Source organism: Mycetomoellerius zeteki, unplaced genomic scaffold (genome assembly GCF_001594055.1).
Source record: "Mycetomoellerius zeteki isolate Tzet28-1 unplaced genomic scaffold, Tzet1.0 scaffold25, whole genome shotgun sequence".
Classification (NCBI taxonomy): domain Eukaryota; kingdom Metazoa; phylum Arthropoda; class Insecta; order Hymenoptera; family Formicidae; genus Mycetomoellerius; species Mycetomoellerius zeteki.
The window spans coordinates 3354145-3367930 of record NW_017257227.1 but is presented as its reverse complement, the minus strand read 5'-3'; the positions used below and the strand labels follow the sequence as shown (position 1 = coordinate 3367930).

Sequence of the window (13786 nt, the reverse complement as noted above, 5' to 3'; positions counted from 1 at the left end):
ATGGATGCTGATCGAGGTATGCGCGAATAGATGTTCATGTGCTCACGTGAATTTTAGATAATAAAATTGTTATCTAGATATATTCCTATCTCTCCACAAGAGAGTTAGAGAAGAGAGTACAAAGCTGTTTAAAGAACGTATTACATGTATATTTGTGAAATATGGTGCGCTGCAAATTGTTGAGTGTTTAAAATAATTAAGAAATATTCTAAGTAGAACAACAGATTGCGATAATATCATTTTGACATTAAGATGAATCGTGATTGATCGAAAAGTGATTTTTAATAATCATTTTAGAACCATTTTGATGTCATGATGACTTTATGTTTTGCTTGGAATGTATCCTTTTTTGTAATTATATATTTTGGAAGCACAATTATTTTATAAATCGCATCGATGTTCTCCCAATGTATAATTGTAGCATATTGACAATATCCAATAATGATCGAATTTCTTCCTTTGTTAATTTTTGAAGTAAAATTCGATCTGCATAGACTTGAATTTCGCGATCGGATGGAATCGATTCAATTTGGGCCTCGTCGGCATCTGGCCCGATCCGTTACAAGATCCTAAACAAAAGAGCGGACTCTCCCGATGTCGCTTTATGATAGCCAGCTTCTTCATGCTGGGCTTTATGTGTATACCGCAATCGACGAATTTGGTATTCATTTGGGGTGACGTGGATATGATGACCGAAAACTTGGCGACCGCTAATATCCCAGTCGCGAATTCTTTCATGAAAGCATTCACCATCTGGCGCAGAAGGAAAGGTACAAAGCACAAAGAACGTTAAAAACAGCGCAAGAGAATTAATACTTTTTGAATAATAGAATTATCTCTTATAAATTTAACATTATGAAGCTCTAATTTTTATAAATACCAATCAGCTACTTAACAATTACATCTAATTTCCATTTACGAAACAGCGACACGAGATGGCAATAAAAAATGATATATTATTATTTTTCTCTTATTTATATTCTTAATTATCTTTTGTAATCGTTTCGTACAGCAATTTGGATTCGGCATTTCGTGCGATTATGTCCAATAAAAACAATTCGACAAAATGCCAAATTGTCAGCTTAATATCGAATGATAAAATAAAATTAGACTTGTTTACATAAATTTTCATTAAAAAATCCAAAAGACAATATTTGTTTAAAGTTTTGAAGCTGTTGGTCAACTTCTTCTATCAAGATTGGTATATGCCAAAAACGTCTGAAGAAAGAACAATTATGCTGAAAAATGCCAAAATTGTGAGAAAGATATCCATATGGTGCACAATACTAACGCAGATAATGGTAACCATATATATCGTTCTAAGGATCTCGACGATCATCAGATTTTCACCTAATGACCCGGCTTGTCCCATGCTTTATACGGCCTATTTTCCTTTCGACATTACCAGAAGTCCGATTTTTGAATTGATTTGCATATGCCAGATTTTATCTGCTTATAGCGCAACGGTTACTTATACCGGTACCGACAGTTTCATTTCTATGCTAGTGCTCCACGTCTGCGGCCAATTCGAAAACTTGCGCGAGAGACTCAAGAATCTCGTTAACGATTCGAACGGAATAAAAACGTCTCAAGAGTTCAAGAGTGAACTGAGACAAATTGTAATGAGGCATGAACATTTAAACTGGTTTGTATAATTTATGGAAAGAAAAACTTTTATCCATTTTATATGATAAAGAACAGGACAAGGATTAGGACAGTCAAATGAAATGTAGCCGATAAAATTTCGGATGTTGAAATGAACTAATATGTTAATAATTGCCATAATTAGCAAAACACTTCTTCGATGTGAAACCAGTCGATCCAGGCCTATTTATAAAATTCCTTGGGCTAGGATTTAACCCACTCAAAAGTAGTCTTCTGCCATGCTGCGTCCAACGAAAATTTCCTACCTTTCAAATTCTCCATCAGTATTCGATTCTGTAACTTCTAATGACAATTCGGTATCGTTACGTTGTCGTTGTACACTACATATAATATCTACGCAACAGACAATGTAAGGACCGACACTGTCGTTAAACATTGCAGACTCGGGATACAAGTCTCCAAAGATTTGGAAATCGCATAGCGACCACAGTTCCGGTGAGAAATACTGGAGCACCTTGCCTTCAACCCAAACTTGTCGCCATGCGATTTCTACATCTTTGCAGACTCGAAGAAAAATTTGAAAAGCAGAAATTTCCGCCGGACGCAACAGTGCAGGAGACTGTTTGTGAGTAAATACGATTCCAAGAGTTTTATGAACAGGGCATCCATCGTCTGGTTTCATAATGGAAAAAGTGCATAGTCAGTCACGATGATTATTAACACGTTAGCTGATTTCATTGTCTAAATTTTTCATCCATTACGTTTCATTTCACTGTCCTAATAATTTCAAAATCAATTATTTAAATCATTAATAAATTTTTTTTCAAATTTTTTTCTCCGTTCACAAAATTATATGGAATGCATACAATAAATTTTCAAGTTAGTTTATTAAAATCAATTCAATTAAATTAAATTTAACTTGAAAAAAATTATCTGCTATGTCATCGTGTCCGAATAAAGAACATTTGGTAAAAAAAGGCTTATAATATTTTGTCTAACGTAAAATGATCTATTTAATAAGAAATTGTTTATGCAAATGTAATTTGCAAAATCATATATATGTATATTTAGCGTGTCATAATTCAATATAAATCGATAAAAATGAAAATACTAATCATATATGTCAAGGTTTGCAAAAACAATCGAGGAGTCCTTCAACATGATGATGCTAATACAGATGCTTTCTTGTACTGTTCAATTATGCTTTCAAGGGTTCCAGGTTTTTACGGTGAGTGGCTCGAAAATAGCATTTTATCAAATATTGTTTATGCATTTATTTCCGTTCTAATCAGTTTAAAATGTAATATCAACATTTTGTTAACGTTACATTTGTTTATATCACGTTGCTGAGCATAAATTTTCCTAATTAATTCAGAAAATATGAAAATGTGTAAAATAATAAAAATTAGGAATATTTCAGATATTAATAAACGAAGAAGAAAACGAATCGATGACCTTCCAATTAATTTTTCTAATCAGTTTCGTAGGATTTGTTCTAGTTCACTTGTATGTTTATTGTTATGTCGGTGAAATGCTGCTTGTTCAAGTAAGATGCATAAATATATGCGCATGATGCTTTCACGGGTATTTTCTTCAGAAGTGCTAAAAGGTTTACGGGTTATTTAATGCCATTAATGGCATTAGCAATGGATTATGACACGGCCATAACCTGTAAACTTTTTAGTACCTCTGAATGTATATTACATATTGCACTTCCTCATTTCTTCATAAAAATCCCAACAAACAAATTGACATTATTAATCAGCATGTTAACATCATTAAAAAAGCTAAAAGTACATTAAAATGGCGACAAATAACGTCAGTTTGTTTGCTAGAATAGTAGAATATGAATTTATTGCAAATATTAAACATACACATATATATATATATATGTACGTTATATTTTAATCGAAGAATCAATTAGCTTTGATTTTTCATCGTCTTATAAATTAAAATATAACTGTTTGAAAGAATAACATATTACACTTTTTTATCGTCTAGTAAATTGTGAAGAAATATAATATATTTACTGTAGAAAATAATAATCGCACATTAAAAGAATTATATAAATTTAGATATTAAGTACTAAATATTAATTAATGACATTTAAGAGTACTGAGATAGGATACTCTGCTTACGAATCGAACTGGTTTAATGTGCCAGGAAAGGAAGCCAGTAATCTTCTATTTATCATACATAGATCAACAGCGCCTCTTTGCTTAACAGCTGGGAAATTCAGCACATTCTCTTTACAGATGTTCAGTAAGGTAAAAATATTATTTAAATGATTATTATTTTATATATATAAATAATGATATTGTGAGCTACTTTGTCCGACAAGTAATATCTGTAATATCTTTAAAAAATTCGTGATTAATTCATAAATTGATTGATTTATTAGTTGATCGATCAATAGATCTATCAATCAATTAATAAATCAATTAATCGATCAATTCATTCATTTATCTATTCATAAATCAATCACGATGTTTTCCTGATATTATTGCAAAGAATTTATTGATCAATCATTGAACTGATTGATCTATCAATCAACAGACTGATTGATTCATTAATTCTATGGGTTAGTTACGCAATTGCGTATGAATATGTTATGTAAATATGTTGAACTTTCTGTCAAATGTCATTTTATTTCAGATTGTGAGATCTTCACTCGGTTATCTCTCAGTATTACTTACGGTAACCGACCGTAAAGAATAATTCATTATTAAAATTCGCTATAATTATGATGACAATTGTTGTACAGTTGTACTATTACCGTTAAATAATACAGAATTTGCGACACTAAGATTGTAGTATTTAACTTCTATTTTTAATATGTAACAAATTGTCTGCATCATATTTTATAAGTATGCTTAAAAGAATCGACAGATGTTTTATAGATTTTAAAATAAGACTTAAACAAATCAAGAATCTTAAAAAGCTGATTACGAAACTATTAAATAAGTAAATGGCTGCGTTTAGCAGAAAAAGCAGCTTTGCAACTGTTGTAAAATTCTTTAATATGATTGGTCTTGCCCTTAGTTCCTCATTGGATCTAAATGTATAAACCAATCATATTCAAGAATTTTACAACAGTTGCAAAGCTGCTTTTTCTGCTGAACGCAGCCAATATTATTAATCCTTATCAAACTATGATGCAATATTTAACATTTTAATTAACGAAATGAATTACCGCTCACACAATAATTCATTCAATTATTTCACGTGCTTATAAATATTCCTTATGATAAAACGTAAACGAAAATGTATTTAAAAAAATCATATTCGATATTCTTTTTTCTGTCGCTTCAAATATTAGGTGACAAAAATAGAGAAACAGGTGATGCTAAAAAAGACCAAACTGAGATATTCGTCATCACTTTTCCATATCAGTATCCTCCATATTCATCTAAGTATTGATCTGTATATCCATCATATAATTTTCCCCTTAGGGCAAAAATGTAAAAAGAGAAAATATTTATTATTCAAGATTAACGGAAACATTTTTCACTTTTTACGTTTTCGCTCTAAGAGAAAAGTTACATGATCAGTACCTTAATGTCGATGGTCTTTGCCTAATTATCAAAAGGCTATTTATAGTATATTGGACCAGAGTGTACAAGATTTTTCGTATATCTTTTATTTTGGTATATTTTTTATTAATGAATAAATATTTCTTCAGAAAAAAAGAAAATAAATATTTGTGAAAATGTTTGTAATAGACAAATATAGACCAATTATATCTACAGTAATTGAAGCGTCAAGAATTATCGAATTATGATATCAGAAATGGCAAAAGTAAAACAATAATATATGTTGATGCAACTCATACGAAAAATTACAATTTTCAGATCAATATGGCGTACGGCGTGTATGAATGCAAGTGGTACGATCTACTACCGAAAAATGCAAAAATCTTAATGTTCATCGTATATCGATCTATGTTTCTTCTTAAATTGACAGCTGGAAAATTCGGGATCTTTTCATTAGAAATATTTGGAATAGTAAGATGTATGATGTATCTATACGTAGAGTATAGAAAGATACATATGTTGTCTTTTCTCTATATGTAATTAATTAATTATACATACAAACATGTACATACCTATATACATACATACGTACATATATTCGGAAGTATCGCTAAGTGTTCAATACGAAGCAGCAACTTACTCTGGCTTGACTTTAGGGTCTTTTACGGAGGGTAGATCACTTTCTGCATCGGAGCATGCGTGATCTTTAGGGAAGGGATGGAAAAAAGTCGATCGTAAAAATGTTTCAGTCGTTGCATCGTTGACATCCGTATAAGTATCGATGGATGCTGATCGAGGTATGCACGGATAGAGATGCTCATGTGCTCACGTGAATTGTAAATAATAAAATTGTTATCTAGATATATTCCTATCTAAATTTACAATGTTATAGAATAGAGTACCAAACTGTTTAAAAAACTTATTACACGTATATTTGTGAAATATGGTGCGCTGCTAATTGCTGAGTGTTAAAATAATCAAGAAATATTCCAAGTAGAACAACAGATCACGATTACATCATTTTAATGTTAAAATGGATCTTAACTGATCGAAAAGTAACTTTTAATAATCATTTTAGAATCATTTTGACGGCATTTTGATGTCGTGACTTTATGTTCTGATTGGAATGTATCCTTTTTTGTAATTATATACTTTGAAAACAAAATTATATTACAAATCGCGTCGATGTCTTCCAATGCATAATTTTGGCACATTGATAGTATCCAATAATGATCGAATTTCTTCCTTCATTGATTTTTGAAGCAAAATTCGATCTGTATAGACTTGAATTTCGCGTTCGGATGGAATCGATTCAATTTGAGCCTCGTCGGCATCTGGCCCGATCCGTTACAAAGTCCTAAACAAAAGAGCGGACTCTCCCGATGTCGCTTTATGATAGCCAGTTTCTTCATGCTGGGCTTTGTGTGTATACCGCAATCAGCGAATTTGATATTCATTTGGGGTAACGTGGATATGATGACCGAAAACCTAGCGACCGCTAATATCCCAGTCGCGAATTCTTTCATGAAAGCATTCACCATTTGGCGTAAAAGGAAAGGTACAAAGCACAAAGAACGTCAGAAACAGCAAGAAAATTAACGTTTTGAATAATAGAATTATCTCTTATAAATTTAACATTTGAAAGCTTTGATTTTTATAAATACTAATCAGCTACTTAACAATTACATCTAATTTCTATGTTTATGAAACAGCGACATAATGGCAGCAACAAATGATTTATTACTATTTTTCTCTTATCTATATTCTTAATCATCTTTTGTAATCCTTTCGTACACCAATTTCGTTTCGGCATTTCGCATGATTATGTCCAATAAAGATATAATTCGGCAAACTACCAAATTGTCAGCGTAATATCTAGAGCAGGCCTGTCCAGTTTGAGCTCCGGAGCCAAAACGCAAAGCTATCGACGCAAAATAATTCAATGTGAGTAACATTTTAGGAATTATAAGTGTTGATAAGCGTCACAAATGCGTATTAATACTTTACAGTCCCCGAAATCTTATCCATATTGAATTTTTGCGTTAATGGCTTTGCGTTTTAGCTCCGAAGCTCAAATCGGACAGGCCTGATCTAGAGATAAAATAAAATTAGACCTGTTTACATAAATTTTCATCAAAAAATTCAAAAAGACAATATTTGTTTAAAGTTTTGAAGCTGTTGGTCAACTTCTTCTACCAAGATTGGTATACGCCAAAAACGTCTGAAGAAAGAACAATTATGCTGAAGAATGCTAAACTTGTGAGAAAGATATCCATATGCTGCACAATACTAACACAGACCTTGCTAATCATTTATATCGTTCTAAAGATTTCGGTGATCATCAGATTTTCACCTGGTGACCCGGCTCGTCCCATGATTTATACGGTTTATTATCCTTTCGACGCTACCAAAAGTCCGATTTTTGAATTGATTTGTGCATGCCAGATTTTATCTGCTTTTAGCGGAACGGTTGCTTATACCGGTAGCGACAGTTTCATTTCCATGCTAGTGCTCCATGTCTGCGGCCAATTCGAAAACTTACGCGAGAGACTCAAAAATCTCGTTAACGATTCGAACGAAGTAAAAACATCTCAAGAGTTCAAAAGTGAACTGAGACAAATTGTAATGAGACATGAACATTTAAATTGGTTTGTATAATTTATGGAAACAAAAAACTTTTATCCATTTTTTTATATTTTATTATGCTAAAGAACGCAAGATTACCTCGTATGAAATAAGTTCACATATAAAAAAACATTGATATCACTGCGCAGTAGATAATTGTTTAATTTTAAAATTATTAGGGCAGTCAAATGAAATGTAGAGGATTAAAAATTCAGATATTAAAATAAACTAATATGTTAACAATTGCCATAGTTGGCAAAATACTTCTTCCATTGTAAAACCAGACGAGGCCTGTTTATAAAATTCCTTGGGTTAAGATCGAACCCACTCACAATCTCCTGCCATATTGCATTCGATGGAAATTTCCTACCTTTCAGATTCTCCATACTCGATTCTGTAACTTCTAACAACGGTCCGGTATCGTTATGTTTTGTCGTTGCACAGCTTTTTTACTAAACACTCAAAAAAAATTTTGTTGATATGTGACTAACCACAACTTTTTTATTGTCTTAACCAAAAAATTTGATTAGAATAAAATTTTTGGTCAGGATAACAAAAAAAAATTAAGATTTGTCACATATTAACAAAACTTTTTTCTCAGTGTATGTATAATATCTGCGCAAGGACAATATAAAGACCGACACTGTCGTTAAAAATTACAGACTCGGGATACAGGTCTCCAAAGATGTGAAAATCGCATAGCGACCACAGTTCCAGGTAAGAAATACTGCAGAAGCGCCTACAACCCAAAAATTGTCGCCATGCAATTTCCACATTTTCGGAAACTCAAAGAAAAATCTGAAAAACAGAAAATTTCCGTCGAACATAACAGTATAAGAGACTTTGCGAGTATAATAGGTACGCTTCCAACCCAAGAGTTTTATGAACAAGGCATCCGTAGTCTGATTTCATAATGGAAGAAGTGCCAGTTACGATCATAACGATGATTATTAACATGTTAGCTGATTTCATTGTCCAATTTTTTCATCTGTTACGTTTCCTTTACTGTCCTAATAATTTCAAAATCGATTATTTAAATCATTAATAAATCTTTTTTTAAATCTTTTTCTCCGCGTTCACAAAATTATATAGAATACATATAATAAATTTTCAAATTTAATTTATTAAAATCAATTCAATTAAATTAAATTTAACTTGAAAAAAATTATCTGCTATGTCATCGTATCCGAATAAAGAACATTTGGTAAAAAAGGGCTTATAATATTATAATAAAATCATATATATTTATATTTAGCGTGTCATAATTCAATATATTGTAAATCGATAAAAATGAAAATACTAATCATATATGTCAAGGTTTGCAAAAACAATCGAGGATTCCTTCAACATGATGCTGTTAATACAGATACTTTCTTGTACTGTTCAATTATGCTTTCAAGGATTCCAAGTTTTTAGGGTGAGTGACACGGAGAATAGCATTTTATCAAATATTGTTTACGCATTTATTTCCGTTCTAATCAATTTAAAATGTAATATTAACATTTTGTTAACATTACATTTATATATATCACGTTGCTGAACATAAATTTTCCTAATTAATTCAGAAAATATGAAAATGTGTAAAATAATAAAAATCAGAAATATTTCAGGTATTAATAAACGAAGAAGAAAACGAATCGATGACCTTCCAATTAATTTTTCTAATCATTTTCGTAGGATTTATTCTAGTTCACTTGTATATTTATTGTTATGTCGGTGAAATGCTACTTGTTCAAGTAAGATATATAAATATATATGCATAATGTGCTTTCACTGGTATTTTCGTATAATAAATTTCAGAAGTGCTAAAAGGTTTGCGGGTTATCGCCGTGTCGTAATCCATTGCTAATGCCATTAATGGCATTCTTTGGCACCTCTGAATACATATTACATACCTATTGCACTTCCTCATTTCTTTGTAAAATATCCCAACAAACGGACATTATTTATCATTGTTTTAATGTCATTTTGACATTAAAGATGCTAAAAATATATCAAGATTTTTCGGTTGATAAAGTCCTTATTTAATATTTATGAATCAAAAAATCAATCATTAATTTTAATTTTTTATCGTGTTATAAATTAAAGTATAACTGCTTGAAAGGATAATATATTACACTTTTTAATGGACTAGTAAATTGAGAAGAAACATATTTAGTGTAAAAAATAATAATCACATTAAAATCATTATATGAATTTAGATATTAAGTGTTAAATATTAATAACATTTAAGAGTACTGAGATAGGATTGTCTGCGTACGAATCGAACTGGTTTAATATGCCAGGAAAGGAAGCCAGAAATCTTCTTCTTATCATGCATAGATCGACAATACCTCTTTACTTAACTGCTGGGAAATTCAGCACATTTTCTTTACAGATGTTCAGTAAGGTAAAAATATTGTATAAATTATTATTTTATGAATAATTACATCGTAAGTTATTTTGTCTGACATGTAATATCTGCTATATCGTAGAAAAATTCGTAATTAATTCATAAATTAATTGATTTATTAATTTATTGATCAATCAATAAATCAATCGATCGATCAATCCATTCATTCATCCATTCGTATCTCAATCACGATATTTTTCTGTATTACAAATAATGCAAAGGAGTGGTTGATCAATCATTGAATTGATTGATCTATCAATCAATAGAGTGATTGATTCATTGATTCTATGAGTTAGTTACGCAATTGCGTATGAATATGTTATGTAAATATGTTGAACTTTCTGTCAAATGTCATTTTATTTCAGATTGTGAGATCTTCACTCGGTTATCTCTCAGTATTACTTACGGTAACCGAACGGAAAGAATAATTCATGATTAAAATTTGCTGTAATTATCATGACAATTGTTGTACTGTTGTACTGTTATCGTTAAATAATACAGAATCAATTTGCAACACTCAGAATACAAAATTTTGCTTCTACTTTTAATATGCAACAAATTGTCTGCATCATATTTTATGGCCCATTCAGTACGTGCTTACAACGATGTTAGTGCGCTAACATACTATACTTTACGTTATGCATATTATAGAATTTCAGAGATAAAAGCACGCTTTTATCGATAAAATTCTGAATACGGACTTATAAGTGTACTTGAAAGAATCGACAAACATTTTTTAGATTTTAAAATAAGACTTAAACAAATCAAGAATTTTAAAAAGCTGATTACGAAAGTATTAAATAAGTAAATGTTATTAATCCTTATCAAACTATGATATAATATTTAACGTTTTAATTAATGAAATCAATTATCGCTCACAGTAATTCATTCAATTATTTCACACGCTTATAAATATTCCTTATGAAACAAGATAAACAAAAATGTATTTTAAAAATTCATATTCCATGTTCTTTTTTCTGTCGCTTCAAATATTAGATGACAATAATAGAGAAACAGGTGATGCCAAACTGAGATATTCGTCATCACTTCCATATCAGTATCCTCCATATTCATCTGGGTATCGATCTGGGTATCGATTATATAATTTTCTCCTTGGGGCAAAAATGTAAAAAGTGAAAATTTTTATTATTCAAAGTTAACGGAAACATTTTTCACTTTTTACGTTTTCGCTCTAAGAGAAAAGTTACATGAACAATACCTTGACGTCGATGGTCTTTGCTTTAATCATCAAAAGGCCTGTTTTCACCAACGTTACTTTGATTTAAGCAAGGCTTAAAACTCTTTCTGTGTCTCTTTTTCGCTTTAAAACGAGACGAGAGAGAGTTTTAAATCTTGCTTAAAGTCAAAGTAACGTTGATGCAATCGGACCTTAGAATATTCTGGACGTACCAAATGTACAAGGTTTTTCGTATGTCATTTATTTTGGTATGTCTTTTATTAACAAATGAATATTTCTTCAGAAAGAAAAGAAGATAAATTTTTATGAAAATGTTTGTAACAGACAAATATAAACTAATTACCTTATATCTATAATAATTCAGGCGTCAGAAATAATATGATAAATATCAAAAATATGTTTAATGTTATTTTTAACATCAATCGATAGTTAAATATATTGACCATGAGAGTCTCATATATTCTTCATTGCCATTCGGTTGCAAAGTGCTACGACAGAGGGAACCTTTGCATGCAAGCGGATAATTTATTCTCAATATTAATGTATATACTATTTTATTTAAAATTACAATAATTATTTTTAAGACCATAAAAATATGAATAAAAATATGTAAACAGTTCAAAAATTTTAATGAATTCCAAAATAACTTTTTGAATTATTAATACGAGTGCAAAAATATAAAACAGTTTAACTTTATAAAATTTATTATATTTAAATATAATGCATAAATAACAAATATATTATTACTTATATTTTTGGCGTCATTTTTATTTGCATGCAGCGTTTCTAACATATCAATGTAACTTTTTCTTTTTTCTAACATCAAACACATCGTCAAAATGAAATCAATTTTATGAAGTATCACACAAATGCAGAAAGGAGATAAAATTTTATTCTTGTCATCATTTTATCTTTGTCTATTAAAGCAGACTTGCATTATGAGTATGGATAAAATCACGCATTATATCGGTATATTTCTTTACATTAGGGTGACACCTCTTCGTTGACCTTAACCTTGACATATGTTATATAGAGGTGGGGATCAACTTTTCCTTATAAATTAATATGCGGTCTCTTATAGTTTTCGAGATATATTTACGTAAAATTCATTTTCAAAATTTCATTATTTTCTATATATCGCGCGATTTCCACGCGAAGCGACTCTCACTCCACCTCCCCTCCTGCTTAGGGGCGCATGACTTCCACGCGAAGCTACTTCCACCCCACCTCGCTCCTTACTTAGGGGCCCGCGCGACTTCCACGCGAAGCGAAATTCGCCCCACCTCCCCCCTTGCTACAGAGGCGTCCGACTTTCATTTCCCTCGACAGGAGGGAGTCATTTAGTGAGGCGAAGATCTAAATATCTTAGAAGCTATAGAGACCGCCGATTAATTTATAAGGAAAAGTTGATCAGTATCTTCACCTTTATAACATATGTCAAAGTCAAGACCATCGAAAAAGTGTCCCCTAATGTAAAGGTTTACCAAAGATTGGTTCGATTTTTGGTCTTTAAGAGTGAGATTTCACTCTTCAGATTGAGATTCACTCTATAAATTTTAGAGAATATGTACTTATACGGCAAGTACTTACACAGCAGTGGATACTCTCTTTTATTGTCACCCTAGTACTTCACATACAGTATCCAAGTAGCACACAACACCTATAAAGCATTAAAAAAGCGCTAAAAAGTGTATGTAAGTGTTTTTTAGCGCTTTGCAGACGCTGCTGTGGTACTTGGGTAATCACACGGAAAGAATGAATTTTGCTGAAGTATCTAAAAATTTAGCAAGATATAATACACATCTGAAAATAATTTTTAGATACTTTTTCAAAACAGTTCTTTCCGTGTAGTTTTTGAATCTACGCATCGCGAACTGACAAATCTATTATACATGGGGGCGAAATTCCAGACGAAGCTGGAAAATATCGTGAGAACGCATGAATATTTCAACAGGTGAGATCAGTTAAGCAAGACTTAACACAGAAAGCTCAAAGTGAAGGATTATTACGCATAACTGACGAATTACTTGAAATTTCCAGCAAATAATTATCCTATTTCTAATATTCTGTTTAAGCAAGTGAGCGATAATCAGTTATTTCAAAAGATTTTAGAAATGTTATGAAAACATAAATCATGAAAAATATAAACGCAATTTATAAAAGGAATTTCACGCTTGTCTTGACAGTGTTATTTTCCATAAGATTTCCAAAAACGACCGAAGATTCTTTCATGATTCAACATGATGCATTCTGAGACAGATGCTGAGATGCTTGTTACTTTATTTTCAGTGTTTACAGGCGTTCGTGTAAGCTACGAAAAAAGGAAATATGATCCATAAAAATGAAAAAAAAAGAGAAAAAAGAAATAAATCGGGGCTGGTCATTACGACTCCTCATTTGTAGTCAATAATATTCGAAAGGACAAAGTATTCA

The 13786-nt window shown here is 31.0% G+C and overlaps 1 protein-coding gene across 1 annotated transcript; it reads left to right on the top strand.

The window, feature by feature from the left end:
- Positions 1 to 622: 622 nt before the first annotated feature.
- On the top strand, positions 623 to 10583 carry Or115 (odorant receptor 115). Its single transcript, XM_018449600.1, has 6 exons — positions 623 to 770; positions 1165 to 1645; positions 2734 to 2874; positions 9081 to 9180; positions 9997 to 10152; positions 10521 to 10583. The coding sequence occupies exons 1-6, from the start codon at positions 623 to 625 to the stop codon at positions 10581 to 10583; spliced, it is 1089 nt and encodes a 362-aa protein (XP_018305102.1).
- The last annotated feature ends 3203 nt before the right edge of the window (positions 10584 to 13786 follow it).

Bases quoted from the DNA above. Each gene is read 5' to 3' on its own strand.
- Or115 (XM_018449600.1), top strand. From the start codon at position 623: ATGCTGGGCTTTATGTGTATACCGCAATCGACGAATTTGGTATTCATT. The intron at 1,646-2,733 runs GTTTGTATAATT...ATATATGTCAAG, and splicing joins AGGCATGAACATTTAAACTG to GTTTGCAAAAACAATCGAGG. The intron at 2,875-9,080 runs GCATTTATTTCC...ATATATGTCAAG, and splicing joins TTTTATCAAATATTGTTTAT to GTTTGCAAAAACAATCGAGG.